We start from the raw sequence: 17,429 nt of genomic DNA, 5'->3' as shown, positions 1-17,429 counted from the left end.
TACTGGCATGTGCTACTATACCCAGCTAGTTTTTCTGTTTTTAGTAGAAATAAGGTCTCAATCTTGCTCAGGCTGGTCTCGAACTCGTGGGCTCAAGCAATCCACCCACCTCAGCCTCCCGGAGTGCTAGTATTACAGGTGTGAGCCACTGTGCCTGGCTTTTCTTTTTATGTCTGAATAATATTCTATTGTATGGGTATTCTGTTTTTCTGGGGGTTTTTTGTTTGTTTTGTTTTTTGAGACAGTCTCACTTTGTCATACTTGATGGAGTACTATGGCATCATAGCTCACAGCAACCTCAAACTTTTGGGCTCAAGCGATTCTCTTGCCTCAGCCTTCCACGTAGCTGGGATTACAGGTGCCTGTGACAATGCCTGGCTATTTTTGCTCTGGCTTAGGCTGGTCTCAAACCTGTGAGCTCAGGCCATCCACCTGCTTCAGCCTCCCAGAGTGTTAGAATTATAGGCATGAACCACTGCACCTGGCCATTTTTTTTTTGTTGTTGTTATTTTATTTTATTATTATTATTTTTTTTTGTAGAGACAGAGTCTCACTTTATGGCCCTCGGTAGAAAGCCATGGCATCACACAGCTCACAGCAACCTCCAACTCCTGGGCTTAAGCGATTCTCTTGCCTCAGTCTCCCGAGTAGCTGGGACTACAGGCACCCGCCACAACACCCAGCTATTTTTTGGTTGCAGTTCAGCCGGGGCCGGGTTTGATCCCGCCACCCTTGGTATATCGGGGTGCCGCCTTTTTTTTTTTTAAAGAAACAAGGTGTCCCTGTGTTACACAGGCTGAAGTACAATGGCCTGAAAGTAGCTTACTATAGCATCCTAGGCTTAAGCAACCCTGCTACAGCCAGCTGAGCAGCTGGATGCCCAGCTTAATTTAAAAATTTTTTTCTCTAGCCTGGGCGCAGTGTCTGATGCCTGTAATACTAGCACTCTGGGAGACCAATGAGGCAGGTGGATTGTTTGAGCTCAGGAGTTTGAGACCAGCCTGAGCAAAAGTGAGACCCCCTCTCTACTAAAAATAGAAAAACAGAGGCAAGAGGATCACTTGAGCCCGAGTTGGAGGTTGCTGTGAGCTATGATACTACAGTACTCTACCCAGGGTGACAACTTGAGAATCTGTCTTAAAAAAAAAAATTTTTTTTTTCTACAGACAGGGTCTTGATGCATTATGAAAACTTGTCTTGAACTCCTATCCCCCTGCATTCCTCCTTCCTCAGACTCCCAAAGTGTTGAGATTATAGGTGTGTTGCCACTGCATCATATTTTGATTATCCATTTATTGATGGATATTTGAGTTGTTTTTCTACCTTTTTACTGTTGTGAATAGTGGTGCTATAAACATGTATAAACATTTTGTTGTTTGTTTTTGAGATAGGGTCTCACTGTTACCCAGGCTAGAGTGCAGTGACATTATCATAGGTCACTGCAGCCTCTTAACTCTTGGGCTCAAGTGATCCTCCTGCCTCAGCCTCTCAAGTAGTTAAGGACTACAGGACTATGTGCCAGGTAATTTTATTTATTTATTTATTTATTTAGAGACAGAGTCTAACTATGTCACCCTTGGTAGACTGCTGTGGCATCACACCTCACAGCAACCTCAGACTCTTGGGCTTAAGCAATTCTCTTGCCTCAGCCTCCCAAGTAGCTGGGACTACAGGTGCCTGCCACAACTCCTAGCTATTTTTTGGTTGTAGTTTTGTCATTGTTGTTTGGCAGTCCCAGGCTGGGTTTGAACCCACCAGCTCCAGTGTATGGGGCTGGTGCCCTAGCCGCTGAGTTTACAGGTGCTGAGCCATTGTTTTTATTGTTTATAGAGATTGGGTCTTAATACATTGCCCAAGCCAGTTTCAAACTCCTGGTCTCAAGCAGTCCTCTTGCCCTAAGCCTCCTGAAAATCCTAAAGTTATAGGCATGATTTTTTGTTTGAGTATCTGTTTTCAACTTGTTTTGATATTTACCTAGGAGTAGAATTGCTGGGTCATAGGATAAAGGTAATTTTGTGTTGAAAAAAATTTTTTTTTTTTTGCTCTAGGCTAGAATGCAGTGGTATCATCCTAGCTCACTATAACCTCAAACTCCTAGGCTCAAGCCATCCTTCATCCCTCAGCCTCAGCTGAAACTATAGGCATGTGCCACTGTGCCCAGCTATTTTTTTCTATTTTTTTGTAGAGATGAGGCCTCACTCTTGCTCAGTCTGGTCTTGATCTCCTGACCTCAAGTAATCCTCCTGCCTTGGCCTCTCAGAGTGCTAGGATAACAGGTGTGAGCCACCATGCCTGGCCTCTTTAACTTACTGAGGAACCACCAAACTATTTCCCACAGTGTCTGAACCAATTTACATTCCCAGCAGTAATATATGAGCATTCTAGTTTCTCCTCATCCTCACCAAATGTCTTAGTCCATTTTGTGTTGCTGTAACAGAACACTGAGACTGGGTAATTTATCAATAATAAAAGTTTATTTGGCTCACGGTTCTGGAGCCTGGGCAGTCCAGGATTGAGAAGCTGCATCTATTCAGGGCCTTCTTACTGCACCATAATATAGTGGAAAATATCACATGGCAAGAGAGAGCAAGAGATTGAACGGGAAGCCCCATTTCTCTTATAATCAAGATTAATCCCCTCCTGAGGGTGGAGCCCTCATGACCTAAATACCTCCAGTGAACCCCCACTTTCCCAACACTGTCAGATTAGGATTAAGTTGCCAATAAATTGTTTTGTTTTGTTTTGTTTGAGACAGTCTCGCTTTGTCACTTTCAGTAGAGTGATATGATGTCATAGCTCACAACAACCTCAAACTCTTGGGCTCAAGCAATCCACTTGCCTGAGCCTCCTGGATAGCTGGAACTACAGGCGCTTGCCACAACACTCAGCTATTTTTAGAGATGGGGTCTTGCTTTTGCTCAGGCTGGTCTCGTTCTGGTGAGCTCACGCAGTCCACCTGCCTCGGCCCTCGAGAGTGCTGGGATTACAAGTGTGAAGCCACCGTGCCCGGCCCCAAAACATTATTTTTAAGGGGGACACATTCAAACCATGGCATGGTCACATGCTTTTTGGAGGACACATTCAAATCATAGTACTAACATTTGTTATTTTCCTTTTTTTATTATAAAATTATTTTTATGTGTTTACCAAGTGTGCAAACTGAGTTTATTCAGAACAGTCTTTAATTCTCAAAAATTATGCATCCATATACACACAGCAAAGGTAAGAAAAATATCTTTCCGTACAGCAATGGTAAACAGATCATAAAGGCATAACTAAGACCACAGAAAAACTTGTATCACTTTTCCCACAATTCATAAATGATTTGTTTGAATACAACTTTCTTCATTACTGATTGTCTTTAATCAAGGTACTTTCTTTCACTGAAAGCATTCACTGTGTCAAGGCTATTAGCTACTATTGGGTTAGGGATAGGTCAAAGACCAAAAAACTGTATTTTTTAATTTATTTTTCCACGATATTATAAAAGTTTTATATATAATTTAAAAAATTTTTTAAATTATAGCCAACTAGAGATGTGGTATTTCATTGTAGTTGTGATTAGCATTTCCTCAATGTCTAATGACATTGAACATCTTTTATGCTTTCTTTGTTGTTGCAGTTTATGGCCGGGGCCGGGCTTGAACCCACCACCTCCAGTACATGGGGCCGGCGCCCTACTCCTTGAGCCACAGGCACCGCCCTTGAGCATCTTCTATGTACCTGTTGATTATTTGTATATCTTCTTTGAAGAAATAGTCTTTGATCCATTTTAGCATATGATTAAAGTAAGGATCTAACTTCATTGTTCTATATAAGAATGTCCATTTGTGGGCAGTGCTTGTGGCTCAGTGAGTAGGGCACTGGCCCCATATACCGAGGGTGGTGGGTTCGAACCTGGCCCCAACCTGTAACAACCAAAAAAAAAAAATAGCTTGTAGTCCCAGCTACTTGGGAGGCTGAGGCAAGAGAATTGCCTAAGCCCAGGAGTTGGAGGGTACTGTGAGCTGTGTGACGCCACGGCTCTCTACCGAGGGCCATAAAGTGAGACTCTGTCTCTACCAAAAAAAAAAAAATCCATTTGTTCTCCTACCATTTGTTGAAGAGACAATTCTTTCTTTTGAATAGTTTTGGCACCCTTGTCCAAAATTATTTGTAGATATATGAGTTTATTTCTGGACTCTATTCTACTCCACTGATCTATTGATCCTATGCCAGTCCCACGCTGCTTTGATTACTGTAGCTTCACAGTAAGTTGAAATCAGGAAATGTGAGGATATTCCTTTTATGGGGGTCAGGGTGAGGAAGGTAACATGACAGCTAAGGTGACAGCACGAATACAACACGTTGGCCCGTCCTCAGGAGTGAGCAGCCAGGCTTTCTTTGCCGACCCCCAACCCCAAGGCAGCAGGAAAGGGCCTAGCCCAGTGCACCTCCTGACTCTGAGTTGGTAGCAGCCACATCTTCCCTTCTATACCTGATACAATTAGATGGATTCCCCAGGTGAATCCATCTCTGAGGCCCCAGGAGAGGACAAGCTGGGGCAGTGTGGGTCTGTCAACCTTCATGGAGGCCTGGGCTGTGGCCCCCAGGCCTCCCTCTGCTGGAGAAATGCCAAGATGGTGGTCAGGACGCAGCAGCCCCTTGGAGATCCTCACAGGGACTCCTGGGGCCCACTCCCATTTTACTCCCTCTGGTTTCCTCTTCCCTTGGTAGTGGTTGGATTGCAGCCCTGTCTACCCTGAAGCAAGAGTCCTTAGCCGTATCAATCATCATGATGGTGGTGGCTGGCTTCTTCACCCTCTGTGCTGTGCTCTCCCTCTTCCTCCTAAAGCGGGTGAGTAGCAGATGCCAGGCTAATGGCAGACCGGAGGAAGCAGGCACCTCCCTCCTGCCTTTGCCATGACATTTTCTTCACCACTGGAGCAGGGCCTGGGCCCCCAAAGAGGCAGCACCTTTTTCCAAAGCCCTAGAGGGAGTACTGGGCTTCTAGTGACCTCTCTGGGACCATAACCTGCATGGCAAGGATCCTGGGGGCCCAGAGGGCAGGCTTTTCTCACCTCTGCCTCCTTCCCCAGGTGCACTCCCTGTATCGCCGGACTGGGGCCAGCTTCCAGCAGGCCCAGGAGGAGTTTTCCCAGGGCATCTTCAGCAACAGAACTTTCCGCAGCGCTGCCTCTTCTGCGGCCCGCGGAGCCTTCCAGGGGAATTAGTCCTCTTCACTCTCTTCCCTCTGCCCTAGCCTTTTCTTTCACCTGCCTTCTGACTGCACTACCCATGGGTGCCTTATATGGTGGTTTTGCCCAGCATGGACCTGGCAAAGGTCTCACAGTGGCTCTTCCTCCTTCCTCAGCAACAAGCTCTCCTTGGAAGAGGAGGGAGTGACAGGGACTTTTTTTACACACACACAAAAAAATCAAAGCTGTCTTTCCTTCTCTAGTGGTGGTTTGGTAGGATTCTTTTGTCTCTCAGGAGGCAGTTCTCTCCCCTTATACACACACAGACATCTCCACACACTTGGGATCACTGGCTAAACTGGGCTCACCCCAGCTGGAGTTTTCTGCCAGGGTATTGTGACTCCACTCCTCCCCCAGCAGGCTAGACCTGAATCAGGCTCCACAGACACAGTCTGTGGCTTCCACAGCCCTGCCCTTACTGCCCAGGCTGGGACCAGCCTCCCACAAACTCCGCTTCTAGCGAGTTGCAGTCTAGGTAGGTAGACAGCTCTGTTCCAGATCAGAGAGCCCTAGGCTCTCCCCTGCCTCATGTTCCTCATTAACAGATTCACAGCCATTTAGGCACCTATGCCCTCTGGGGCCCTCTCTGAGCTCTACTTTCTTCAGACTTTCTGAATGTGCAATGCAGTTGGTCAGGATTTGGGGATAGGAACGGGAGGACACTGACCCCAAGTTATCCTGCTCAGCCTTTGGCCGTCGTCCAGGAGGGTGGGGTCTGACTGTCCTGCTATGGTCTGACTTACCCTCCTGGGGGTCCACTGCCCTGTGCCTTAGCCTCGGTTCTCCCCTTCCCCAGCAATATCCAGCTTGTATGACTTAGGGCCATGGAAATCAGTCCAGAGCTACATCCTTTAGGCATGACTGATGAACCATCTTTCTGAGTGTTCTCCCATGCCCTAAGTCTAGGTCACCTTTTACCCACACTGGGTGTGCCCCTCTGACATGCACCTAGGAGTCCACGGTCAAAACCTGCACCTTGTCCTTAAGAGGCTACAGGAGTGGACGTGTGGACTGAGGGAACTTCGCACAAAGCTGGCCAGCTGCCTGCCTTTGAGATCTGGGCCCCACCCTGAGGCAGCCCTCCGGCTCTCCCCCAGCTCAGGCAGGCCCAGAGCCGCTGATTGATAACAGCAGCCACTAGGATTTTGTAAACTCCTCTGGTATTTTTTCCCTCCATGTACAAATGTATATGTTATGTCTCAATTTTTTGTGCTTAAATAAAGACATTTTCAGACAACATTGGTCCTAATGTCTGGTGGACTTGGGAGGACTTAGTGGTCGGGTAGTGTCAGGGGCTGAGGTTTTCCTAGGATGGGTGAGAGGGGACCTGAATATGCTCACTGGCAGGTCTGTGACACATTGTCTATCCAGCCCTTAACACAGAAGAGTGAAAGATAGATTGGGAGTCTTGGGGAAAGTGACTTTCCAAAGGCACTTTCTTATCACAGTACCTCTACTTTTAGAGCCACTGGGTTTTTCTAAACAGTCTCACTTTGTCACCTTCGGTAGAGTGCATCTTAGTTCACAGCAACCTCAAACTTTTGAGTTTAAGTGATTCTCTTGTCTCAGCCTCCCAAGTAGCTGGGACTACAGGCACCTGCTGTAATGCCCGGCTATTTTTAGAGGCCGTGTGTGGGACCCTCCTCGGCCTCCCAGAGTGCTAGGATGTCAGGCGTGAGTCACCGCGCACGGCCAGAGCCACTGGTCTTGGGGAGGGACCCTAAGGGACCCCCTTGATTCTCCTCTCCACTCCACACGCCTCCACCAGGTCCTCCTCTCGCCCTCACGGGGCTGATCTCTAGGCACATCTGCACCTGGCCAGGATTCCCCAGCAGACTGCGACTGCCGTCCTCTATCACTTCCGTTCGGCTCGCGGGGGCCTCAGTGCCCCCAAATGGAACTTGCAGGGATTGACCGGTCGAGTGATTTCCAGGGCGGCGTGGCCCAGGAAGTGCAGAGGAAGAGCTCCGGGGGAGGCGCAGTCGCTCACCTTCACGGCGGCCGGCCCCGCCCTGCACTTCCGGCGGGCGGCGCTGGGGGCAGCGTGGAGGCAGCAGCGAGGCCGGGCCGCAGCCCTGCGCTCTGCCCGCCCCTCTCTCGGCCGGAACGCACGCCGGCAACCAGGAAGCGCCTGGACGGGCGCGGGGCGGCCGGGATGGCGGGGCTGGGCTGGGGGCCCCCGCGCCTGGACGGCTTCATCCTCACCGAGCGCCTGGGCAGCGGCACATACGCCACGGTGTACAAGGCCTACGCCAAGGTGGGTGTGGGCGGCGCCGGGCACCCGGCCCCTGTGCCCGCCAACCCCGAGCAAAGCCAAGTGGGTGCCTACTAGGGAGACTAGCACACGTCAGGGACGGCGTGAGAACAGTAGGGCCAGGCGGCCCGCCTCGTCCGGATCTGACCCTTAGTAGAGAAGCTGAGTTTCTCTCTTGCATCTTAAAAGCAAACACAACTACACACACCTGTTTTGTCCTGATGGTCAGGTGGAGACCTCAGTGGGGCCTCGCTACCAGTGGCTAAAGAACAGGCTGAAAACGGAGGCTACGGGTGGGTTGGGAAGAGTCCGGGACAGGGCTCTAGAAAGCTGGACCCAGTTAGGAGGCAGAGTGGGCAGTTCTAGAACAATGAGGTGACATGTCTCTGCCGGGCACTCTAAAATGCAAGGAAACAAGGCTTATGTAGCAAAGGATTGGGAAGCAAGGATTCCAGAATCCAGATGCCTCGTTAGCTGAGAAAGGGAAGTTGGGAAGCCTGGATGCTGGTGTGAAGAGGATAGGCCCAAGGAGGAGGCAGGGGGTTATGGAACCAGAACCTTTCCAGCCAGGCATGGGCCCTGGCCCCCTCAAGGCAGATCTCCCAAATTCTCTTCCCCCAGAAGGACACTCGTGAGGTGGTAGCCATAAAGTGTGTGGCCAAGAAAAGTCTGAACAAGGCATCAGTGGAAAACCTCCTGACAGAGATTGAGATCCTGAAGGGCATTCAACACCCCCACATCGTGCAGCTGAAAGACTTCCAGGTGCAGGCCTGCGGTGGGGCTACTCCCAAAGGAGGCTGGAGGAGGGACACCCTCTTCAGACTATCTACTCTACTTCTAACCACAGTGGGACAGTGACAACATCTACCTCATCATGGAGTTCTGTGCAGGGGGTGACTTGTCACGCTTCATCCACACCCGCAGGATTCTGCCTGAGAAGGTGGCTCGTGTCTTCATGCAACAATTGGGTAAAAGCCCCTGACCCCAGCCTGACACTCCTTCCTGTGTTTTCTGTGTAGGCTTAGAGCCTTGGCACACTTGCCAGTTGCCTGGTTGGAATTTTAGGGCTGTCTTTCTCATGTGGCTGTCCTTAGCTAGGGATGCCACTTTAGGTATGAGGGAGGAGCCCCTGCCTGTGAGGGGGTGGGGTTCAGGTTTCCACAGTGTGGAATGTAATACAAGGAGTTTGTGGAACATTCAAGGCCAGGTGTGTAGGGCCCACATCCAGTGCTAACAAAAAGAGCCAAGATCCTACAGGGCTAGGGCAGGCGTCCTTAAACTTTTTAAACAGGGGGCCAATTCACTGTCCCTCAGACCATTGGAGGGCCAGACTATAGTTTAAAAAAAAAAAAACTATGCACAAATTCCTATGCACACTGCACATATCTTATTTTGAAGTAAAAAACAAAACGGGAACAAATACAATTCACACCGCCTCATGTGGCCCGTGGGCCACAGTTTGAGGACCCCTGGGCTGTGGTATTCAGGGAAGCTTCTGGAGGAGTGGAGACTTTTGAAGGGGCAGAGGAGAGGAAAGTGGACACTCTGGTAAGGGTGGCAAACTTTCCAGTGGCAGGAAAGCCTGCTGCTTGTATGGAAAGCATTCAGTAGAACAGCCAGGCTGAAACAAGGCAGACATAAGCCTGGGAGATAAGAGGCAGGTGGGACCTGGGCTCCTCTGACCTCTGTTTCTGCATGGGTGCTGCTCCCCAGCTAGTGCCCTGAAGTTTCTGCATGAACGGAATATCTCTCACCTGGATCTAAAGCCACAGAACATTCTGCTGAGCTCCTTGGAGAAGCCCCACCTGAAACTGGCAGGTCTGAATCCAGAACAGCAGGGATGAGGTTTGGAGAGTGGGTACGCAGGAATGTCCCTGTGCCTGGCCTCACTCAGCAGCCCTGGTTCTCATGAAGTTCTCTATTGAGTCATCAAACAGTAATAGCCTAAGTGATTGAGGAATGAGCCCTGTCACCAAAAGGTAGGACCTTTCTCAGGCTACCCACACTCAAGTTCAGCAGCTAACGGGTGGAGTTCAGGCTCAGTCTGTGGCCGAGTTGGGACTGTGTGTTCAGGTTTGGGGCTCAGCCTGGGAATGGTGCCAGGGTTCAATGTGGACCAGCATCACAGATCAGTCTGTGATCAGGATAGGACTTGTCTGTCATCAATATTGGGGTTCGACTATTGACTCTTATCTATGGTAGCACAGAGTGGTGTGTGGTGGTTTGTACCCTCTGATAAGATTTGGGCAAGAGTTGACTAGATGCTGAAGGCCAGAGGGGACAGTGAGAAGGTGGAGGCCCTTGTCTTATGTGGCTAGTTTGATCAGTGGGCTTCCTGGGGAAAGGGTGCCTACGGGGGCTGCACAGGCTGGGTAGGATTTACAGCCCCAGCGGGAGACATATGAGGGGGTTCCAGGCCAATGAACACAGGCTAGGAAGCAGGGTTAATCCTGATGTGGCTGGGGGCGGGGGAGGAGCCCAGGGTGCGGCTTCATAGGCCAGGAGTGGAAGCAGCTGGAATTTGAGCCCTGCTGTCTGATTTCTCGCCTGCAGATTTTGGCTTTGCACAGCACATGTCCCCCTGGGATGAGAAGCATGTGCTCCGTGGCTCCCCCCTCTACATGGCCCCAGAGATGGTTTGTCAGGGACAGTACGACGCCCGTGTGGACCTCTGGTCTGTGGGGGTCATCCTGTATGGTGAGACCTCTTTTCCCTGCCCCTGACCTGGAGACCTGCCCTGTGTGGCCTCAGTCAAGGCTTCTCTGGGCCATTCCTAGAGGGTTCTAGTGAGATTCTGACTCTGCTGGCACTGAGGGATGTCAGGCCACCTCCCCAGAAGTGGGCAGGGCCAGGCTCGACCCCATCCCCTCCCAGCATCCCCTCTACCTCCCTTCCACAGAGGCCCTCTTCGGGCAGCCCCCCTTTGCCTCCAGGTCATTCTCAGAGCTAGAAGAGAAGATTCGCAGCAACCGGGTTATCGAGGTGGGTCTGGCAGAGCCTTAGTGGCCACTGGGGGCTGAGGGAGTCAGGGCCCCATGTGTCAGACCACACTCTCACCTGCACAGGGCACCAGACGGCCTTCCTGGTAGTCAGGTACTCTCTGGACTGCAGGTCCCAGGGATTCAGATTAGCCCACAACAGGCAGCAAAGGGTCTGCCCCACAGACTGTTTCCTCCCACGTCACAGATTCTCCCTTGTTAGACATCGATCTCTGGAGTTTCTAATAGAACCCAAGGCTGGGCGCTGTGGGGCTGGAGCCCAGTGGGATCTGTACCCATCCTCCCCCTCTCTGCAGCTCCCCCTGCGGCCCTTGCTCTCCCGAGACTGCCGAGATCTGCTACAGCGGCTCCTGGAACGGGACCCCAGCCATCGCATCTCCTTCCAAGACTTCTTTGCCCACCCCTGGGTGGACCTAGAACACATGCCCAGTGGAGAGAGCCTGGCAAAAGCAGTGAGCAAGGCCATGGAGATGGGGTGGGATTGGGAGTAGGTTGGGGATCTTATTTGCCCCCTTTGGTGGTGATGGGTGACTTCGCCTAGCAGAGGCAGCTGATTCTCCCCCATCCTGGTGAATGAGGGAGAGTAGGGAAGTGGACCTGATTCCTGGTCTGCCTGGCCCCCAGACTGCCCTGGTGGTGCAGGCTGTGAAGAAGGACCAAGAAGGGGACGCAGCGACCGCCTTATCTCTCTACTGCAAGGCCCTGGACTTCTTCGTGCCTGCCCTGCACTGTGAGTCCCAGGCTGTGCCTGGAACCCCTGGGTGCAGCAGGCCCAGTCATCTATAGCTGCAGTGGATGGAGTCCAGAAGTTCCCCATCCAGAATTTTACAGAAGACAAAGCAGAGCATAAACCTTGGGGGATTCCAGAGGGTTTGTGCGGGGCAGGGCCCCCCCAGACTCCTCATGTAAATTCTACCTTCTGCAGATGAAGTGGATGCCCAGCGGAAGGAGGCGATTAAAGCAAAGGTGAATGGGTAGAGTCCCCATGAGAAAATGAGTGAGGGTGGGGGCCCACGGGCTCTCTGGTGAATGGCTTCTTCTCCTGTCCCATACAGAGATCTGGGAAGGTAGTAGGCCAGCCTCAACAGACACTCACTTTGTTGCCCTTGGTAGAGTGCCGTGGCATCATAGCTCACAGCAAACTCCAGCTCCTGGGCTTAGGCAATTCTCTTGCTTCAGCCTCCCAAGTAGCTGGGATTACAGGTGCCCGCCACAACACCTGGCAATATTTTTGTTGCAGTTTGGCTGGGGCTGGGTTTAAACCTACCACCGTCTGTATATGGGGCAGTGCCCTACTCACTGAGCCACAGGCGCCACCCAACCCTTGACATTATAACTTGGGGGACTCAGAGGGAGGACTTGGCAAGGGAGGAGGATGAGACAGCCCCTTCTGAGACTCTTTCCCTTCTACAGGTGGGGCAGTACGTGTCCCGGGCTGAGGAGCTCAAGACCATTGTTTCCTCCTCTAATCAGGCCCTGCTTAGGCAGGGGACCTCTGCCCGAGACCTGCTTAGAGGTAGGCTCCATTTCCTGGCTGGCCTGTCAAGCCCCTAGCAAACCTCGTTGCAGCCTGACTGGGTGCAGGTTGAGATAGGCCTTCTGTGGTGACACACCAAGCTGCTTCCCTCCCCCTGAGCATTTGTCCCCTCATCCCAGAGATGGCCCAGGATAAGCCACGCCTCCTAGCTGCCCTGGAAGTGGCTTCAGCTGCCATGGCCAAGGTTGGTGCCAGTGGGAGGAGTCTTGGTGGGGTAGAAAGGGATTCAGGTTGTGACCCTAAATGACCTGGTGTCATGTGGCTATAGGAGGAGGAAACTGGTCGGGAGCAGGACGCCCTGGACCTGTACCAGCACAGCCTAGGGGAGCTGCTGCTGCTGCTGGCAGGTGAGTGCCGCCGCCCCCCTCCACTCTCCCATGTCCCATGGGGCCCTCGGCTGCTGAGGTGCCCTCACCACATGTTCTCTATTTTCAGCGGAGCCCTCAGGCCGGAGGCGGGAGCTGCTTCATACTGAGGTGCTCACTGGGGATGTGAGGGTTGGAGGGGCTTCCTCTTCCACTTCTACCCTCCTTGTATCTGGGGGGAACCTCCTTGGGTTCCCTCTGGGATTCCCTACTCTCAGGGTGTTCCAGGCCTAGGAGTCAAACCATTAGGGCTCACGTACTCAGATCAGGGCAATGGAGGATCTGGGAACCCAGCAGCAGAGCGTCTACTGGTCTGTTGCAGTAGAGAAGGCTTTAAAGGAAGGAGCAGATAAGGGACTCAGTGGGAGGTTGCTCTAGTGGGGTAGGGGGTTCTGGAGAGCGTCAGGACTATGGAAGAGTTCAGTTGGAAGCCCCCCCCCCCCAAGGGCATGTCTTCCCTCAGCAGGTTCAGAACCTCATGGCTCGAGCTGAATACCTGAAGGAGCAGGTCAAGGTGGGTCCTGGGGGCCATGTTGGGGGCAAGGGCTATGGGTTCTGCTCCTCTCCGCTTGTAGCCATCTGTCCTCCAATCTCCATCCCATGTCTGTCTTTCACACTTTCATTGCTCATCAGCTGTTGGTTGTGACTCTTGTGTCTGTCTGTGGCTGCCTCTCACCCCTTGTGCCGCCTCAATGTCCCACAGATGAGGGAGTCTCGCTGGGAAGCAGAGACCCTGGATAAAGAGGGGCTGTTGGAATCTGTTCGTAGCTGTGAGTCCTGCCTTGGGGTCCGACCCTCCTTCTAAGGGAAAGTGAAGCCTGGGGGGGGGGAGTGGCCCTGGACACTGCCTCTCTTGCCGGGCCTGAGACTGACCCTCTCTTACCCCTCCACAGCATGTACCCTGCAGTGACTGCAGAGGATGACTGGACAGACACAAGCTGCCTGGAGTGGAGGGGTGCACTAACTCAGGCTAATGTCCCAAATTAAGTGGCCCTCTGCAACCCTGGGGAACAGGCTTCTTTAATGGGCAGCTGTGAGACTCTAACATCCCAGGTCCCCAGAGGGTCTGGTGGCCCAGTTGTCTGCTGGGAGCTCTGGGCCCTGGCCCCAGGGGGAGGGGCAAGATTCAGGAAGAACAGTATTTCCTTCATGAGACCTTTGTCATTTGAGGGTTGCAGAGCATGGAGTCGTCTATCGTTTTTTTGCTCAAGAAGAAGATAAGCGGCACCCTGCAGGGTACACTTCTGCTCCTGCATTTTTCTCTGCTGCCCAGCAACCATGCCCTGGGCCCACTGTTCCTGGGATCCCTTATTCCAACTCACCTCCGTCCTTGCACTGAAGTGGGCACTCTAAAACCCCCCACCGGCCACCCAGCCCACAGTATGCACTCAGCCCATAGAACTCACCACCCTTCCTGGGAGCTCACGATCTCAGAACTTTAAATTAATCCTTCAAGCATGACATAATATCCTTTATAGGGGTGGGGCAAATTTGAGAAGCCCGTGCCTTGCTCCTGCTATGGTCTGGGGAGTGTAGGGGAGGAGTCCTCAATCCTCTCCCCTCCCACCTCCATTCCTCTTTGGGAACACACCACACTAATGCAGAGTGGGCTTTGCACTGGAGTTTGGGCTTGGATGGGAGAGGCTTGGGGACTGCCTGACTCATCAGGCTGCAGAGGATGGGCTCCATGATGCCCAGTTCTGGGCCTGGATCTCCCACTTCTCCAGTGGGGCTGCTGTACCTCAGCAACATGGGTGCTTCTGAGGACAAAGTGAATTGAACCTGGAGAATGTACATACCTAGAGTTACTTAGGGGTGTCTTTTAAATGGTCAGAGAGGTGTTGATAACTTCCAACCCTTCTATCCTTAAATGCCTCCTTGGGGCAAGAGTTTGTCCTCCCTATAGGAGGCTGGGTATAAAAACTGTAATTCATTGTTTCTATATTAAATTATTTTCTGTAGTTGTGCATCTCTTATTGCTCTGGGAAAAAGATGAAAGGTAGCTGCTGTCCACAGGCTGGGATGAGAGGGACCATAGCAAAAGCAGAGGAGGCTGGGGGAGGTCAGGGTGATGCTGTTGGAGAGCGGTAGCCACATCTACCTTCTGACCTCAGCCCCCGGCATCTGGGAGAGTCAGGCTGACCAGCCACCGTCTGCGGGGAGAGGAGCACAGACCTGAGAGCTGGGAAAGGCTTTCCCTTTGCAAGAGGGCAATCTAAAGTGCTCTGTCCCAGACCGGGTCCCCTGGCCTTCCACACCCAGAGGGAGCAGTAGGCCAGATTGGAGAAAAGGGCATCATTCCGGGTGTCATGCTCATATCCAGCTCCCAAGGCCCCTCAAAACCTGGGATCATTTTCAGCAGGCTCTGTGCCTGGCTCTTCCCTGCCCCAACTCCTCCTAGGTGTCAATCTGACCAGCACTTGAGAGCATCCCTGGGGACTTATGGGAGGGGGAGCACATCTCCAGCCAGCAAGGGACCAGGTCCTTAGACTAAGCAATGCTCATCTTCCATGTGTACAACAAAGGGCTTCTGACACCAGGAGGGGAATAGACCCTGGGAAGAAACTAATCTCGCTGAAGCCCGGGCCTGGCCAGACCTGGCCATTGAGAGTGAGGGAAGCAGCATGGAACGCAAGGAGTCACAGAAATCCTGGCTCTGCTACTTGGCCTTGAAGCTTAGGGACCTATTGATTAGCCTGTTTCTCTGTAACATGAGGATGAAGATAAGTGCCCCACGTGAATTTGTAATGAGGTGCATGAGCCTGGCACATAGTAAGAATTAAAATGTTATTTTCAGATCTAGGGAGAGAAACGTACTTCAGATTATTTCTGGAAATGGGCCAGGCAAAAAGCCTCAATATGGAAAATGAGGGAAAGGAAAGGGGAATGGAGGGATCCCACTGAGCAGGGAGGATGGAGAAGACGGTGAAAGGGAGAGTGGAAATGATGGGCACAGGTGAAAGATAAATGGAACTGAAGGATGACAGGAGAGGGTGTTGGCCACAGACCCTGCTGTTTGTAATAGCTGGTTGGCTGAGAACAGGGGCCTGAGGTTCTTACACGTTGGGGTGGGGAGGAGTGGCCCCCCAGGAGAACTGAGTACAAGAAAGGCTGGTGGAGGAACCCCTGGGAAGGGCCCCTCCCTGGGCAGAGCACTCGGATGGCCTCTAGGCTGGACCTGTGGCCAAGCAGGGAGGAAACCCAGTTGGAGACCGGGACACAGGAGGACATGGTGCTATCTGTACAGAGCTCTCTTCTAATGGTGGAGGCCTATAGAAAACATGGAAATTGATTTTTCAAAAAGTATATTGTTCCTTTTAGGAGCAGGGCTTTCCACCTGTCACCTTCAACACTTTGCAAGTACTCAAAGCAGGGCAGTACTGCTCTCCTCCCCTGCCCCCACCATGTTCAGGAGACCGTCCCCTTCCCTGTCCTCCCCACCTCTGCTGAGTCCCCTAAGCTCAGAGCTAGTACTGGGCCATGCTGGGGGAGCACCCAAGCCTGGGCTTCTGTGTCTCCCGTAGGAAAAACAGATGGCCTCTGGAGCAGATTGAAGGACGCAGCTGTCCCTGTGCCCAGTCTGCCCCTTCTTTGGCCTACTGGGGATTCAGGAAAGAACATCGAATCTTTGTTCCTGCAGGAGGTCATCTGGAAAGACTCTGTCCCCAGAGGCCAGGTTGCTGTTCGAGCCCTCCCTGAGAAGAAGATGGGCCAACACTGAGGAGGGAATGGGCACACCAGTGACCACTGTCCCCCAGAGTATCTCACACTCGTACCCATATGTTTGAAGTCCCACAGCACACAGGACATGGGACAAGGTGCAAGCTCACAGAGCCTGCAGATCCCACAGACGCACACCTATAGTGGTGCATGCGCAGCTCTTGCTAGTGAGGCTGAGCAGCCACAACAACACTGCTGCCTCCTGGACCCAGGCCACCCTGGCTCCCCTGCCCTCTCCAAGCCTCACACAGTCTCTGGGAACAGCTCTGCCTGGAAGGCACAGGGCTAGAGGCACAGCAGTGGACTCAGGCTCCCCACCCCCAGCCCAGCCTCTGGTATGCAGTAGCAGGACAGAAGCTCCTAATAGGGCTGAGCGTTAGCTGGGTCAATAGGCCTGCAGCAGCTCAGCTTAGCAAAGAATGTGTCCCAGATGTCCCCAGTGCTGCCTGGGGCCTCCAGTATCTGAAGAGGGACCATCTGGCTGTGGAGGGGAAGGGTGATCCTCAGTGCTGCAAGCCCTGGTCACCCTCCCCAGTTCCCCCCTGGGAACCAACTGGCCCTGGGAAAGTCACTTGTTCTCTCTGCACCTTTCTTCCCACTGGGAGTTGGGCCTGAGCCCTCTGGGTGGGTGGGAGGCAGAAGAGGACTATGGGCTCCTTGGGCAGGACTCCCTGAAGCTCTTTGTGCTGTGGAAGCCAGAGTCCCTGAGAATGAGGGGTGAAGAACAGGTTAGCATCTTTCCTCCTCACTCCCTAAAAAAGTCTCAGAGTTGGAGGGCTCCCTCACCACCTTTTGATATGTCCTGCAGCCTCAGACTGCCTGCAAGGTGAAGAAGAAGGAAAGGCCGGGCACGGTGGCTTACACCTGTAATCCTAGCACTCTGGGAGGTCGAGGCGGGTGGATTGCCTGAGCTCACAGGTTCAAGACCAGCTTGAGCCAGAGTGAGACCTCATCTCTAAAAACAGCCGGGCGTTGTGGCGGGCAGCTGTAGACGTTACTTGGGATGCTGAGACAAGAGAATCACTTAAATCCAAGAGTTTGAGGTTGCTGTGAGCTGTGATGCCACAGCACTCTACTGAGGGCAGCATAGTGAGACTCTGTCTCAAAAAAAAAAAGAAGGGAAGAGGGAAAAAGAACAGGAAGGAGAGAGTAAAGAAGGAAGGAGTGGGCCCAGCATCAGGGTCCAAACTATGGGGCACAAATGTGGGGGTTTGAGGCACTGTGAAAAGGGAAGTTTGAGTGGTTTTGTGGCCACAGTGGCTTTGTGGCCTTCCCATCACACCAGGTGAGTGGACCAGTCACAGAGCACGTGATTGT

At 52.4% G+C, this 17,429-nt stretch overlaps 2 protein-coding genes across 4 annotated transcripts in view; both read left to right on the top strand.

The window, feature by feature from the left end:
* SCAMP2 (secretory carrier membrane protein 2) overlaps nt 1-6,474 on the top strand; it is a 34,998-nt gene extending 28,524 nt beyond the window's left edge. For both annotated transcript variants that reach the window (XM_053596014.1, XM_053596015.1), the window contains 2 exons: nt 4,717-4,837; nt 5,079-6,474. In XM_053596014.1, coding sequence (XP_053451989.1) covers nt 4,717-4,837; nt 5,079-5,213 — 256 coding nt within the window. In that variant the 3' untranslated portion in view covers nt 5,214-6,474. The remainder of the gene's footprint in view (nt 1-4,716; nt 4,838-5,078) is intronic.
* A 794-nt stretch (nt 6,475-7,268) lies between these two features.
* Nucleotides 7,269-14,347, top strand: ULK3 (unc-51 like kinase 3). 2 transcript variants are annotated; one of them, XM_053596006.1, is made up of 16 exons: nt 7,269-7,494; nt 8,113-8,253; nt 8,339-8,459; nt 9,205-9,309; nt 10,045-10,188; nt 10,391-10,473; nt 10,787-10,942; nt 11,115-11,220; nt 11,416-11,456; nt 11,904-12,006; nt 12,147-12,211; nt 12,296-12,374; nt 12,463-12,503; nt 12,856-12,906; nt 13,096-13,162; nt 13,286-14,347. In XM_053596006.1, the coding sequence occupies exons 1-16, from the start codon at nt 7,393-7,395 to the stop codon at nt 13,300-13,302; spliced, it is 1,422 nt and encodes a 473-aa protein (XP_053451981.1). In that variant the 5' UTR covers nt 7,269-7,392; the 3' UTR covers nt 13,303-14,347. The 2 variants fall into 2 exon arrangements, with proteins under 2 accessions (XP_053451981.1, XP_053451982.1); XM_053596007.1 differs by having other exon boundaries at nt 7,270-7,494; nt 12,859-12,906.
* Nucleotides 14,348-17,429: the final 3,082 nt, after the last annotated feature.

Source organism: Nycticebus coucang, chromosome 6 (genome assembly GCF_027406575.1).
Source record: "Nycticebus coucang isolate mNycCou1 chromosome 6, mNycCou1.pri, whole genome shotgun sequence".
NCBI lineage: Eukaryota > Metazoa > Chordata > Mammalia > Primates > Lorisidae > Nycticebus > Nycticebus coucang.
Note: the sequence above shows the minus strand (reverse complement) of the source record. Positions and strands in the feature narration are given on the sequence as shown.

Excerpts from the sequence above, each read along its gene's own strand:
- ULK3 (XM_053596006.1), top strand. The coding sequence starts at position 7,393 with ATGGCGGGGCTGGGCTGGGGGCCCCCGCGCCTGGACGGCTTCATCCTC. Across the intron at positions 9,310-10,044 it reads GCCCCACCTGAAACTGGCAG|ATTTTGGCTTTGCACAGCAC; the intron begins GTCTGAATCCAG and ends TCTCGCCTGCAG. Across the intron at positions 10,189-10,390 it reads TGTGGGGGTCATCCTGTATG|AGGCCCTCTTCGGGCAGCCC; the intron begins GTGAGACCTCTT and ends TCCCTTCCACAG.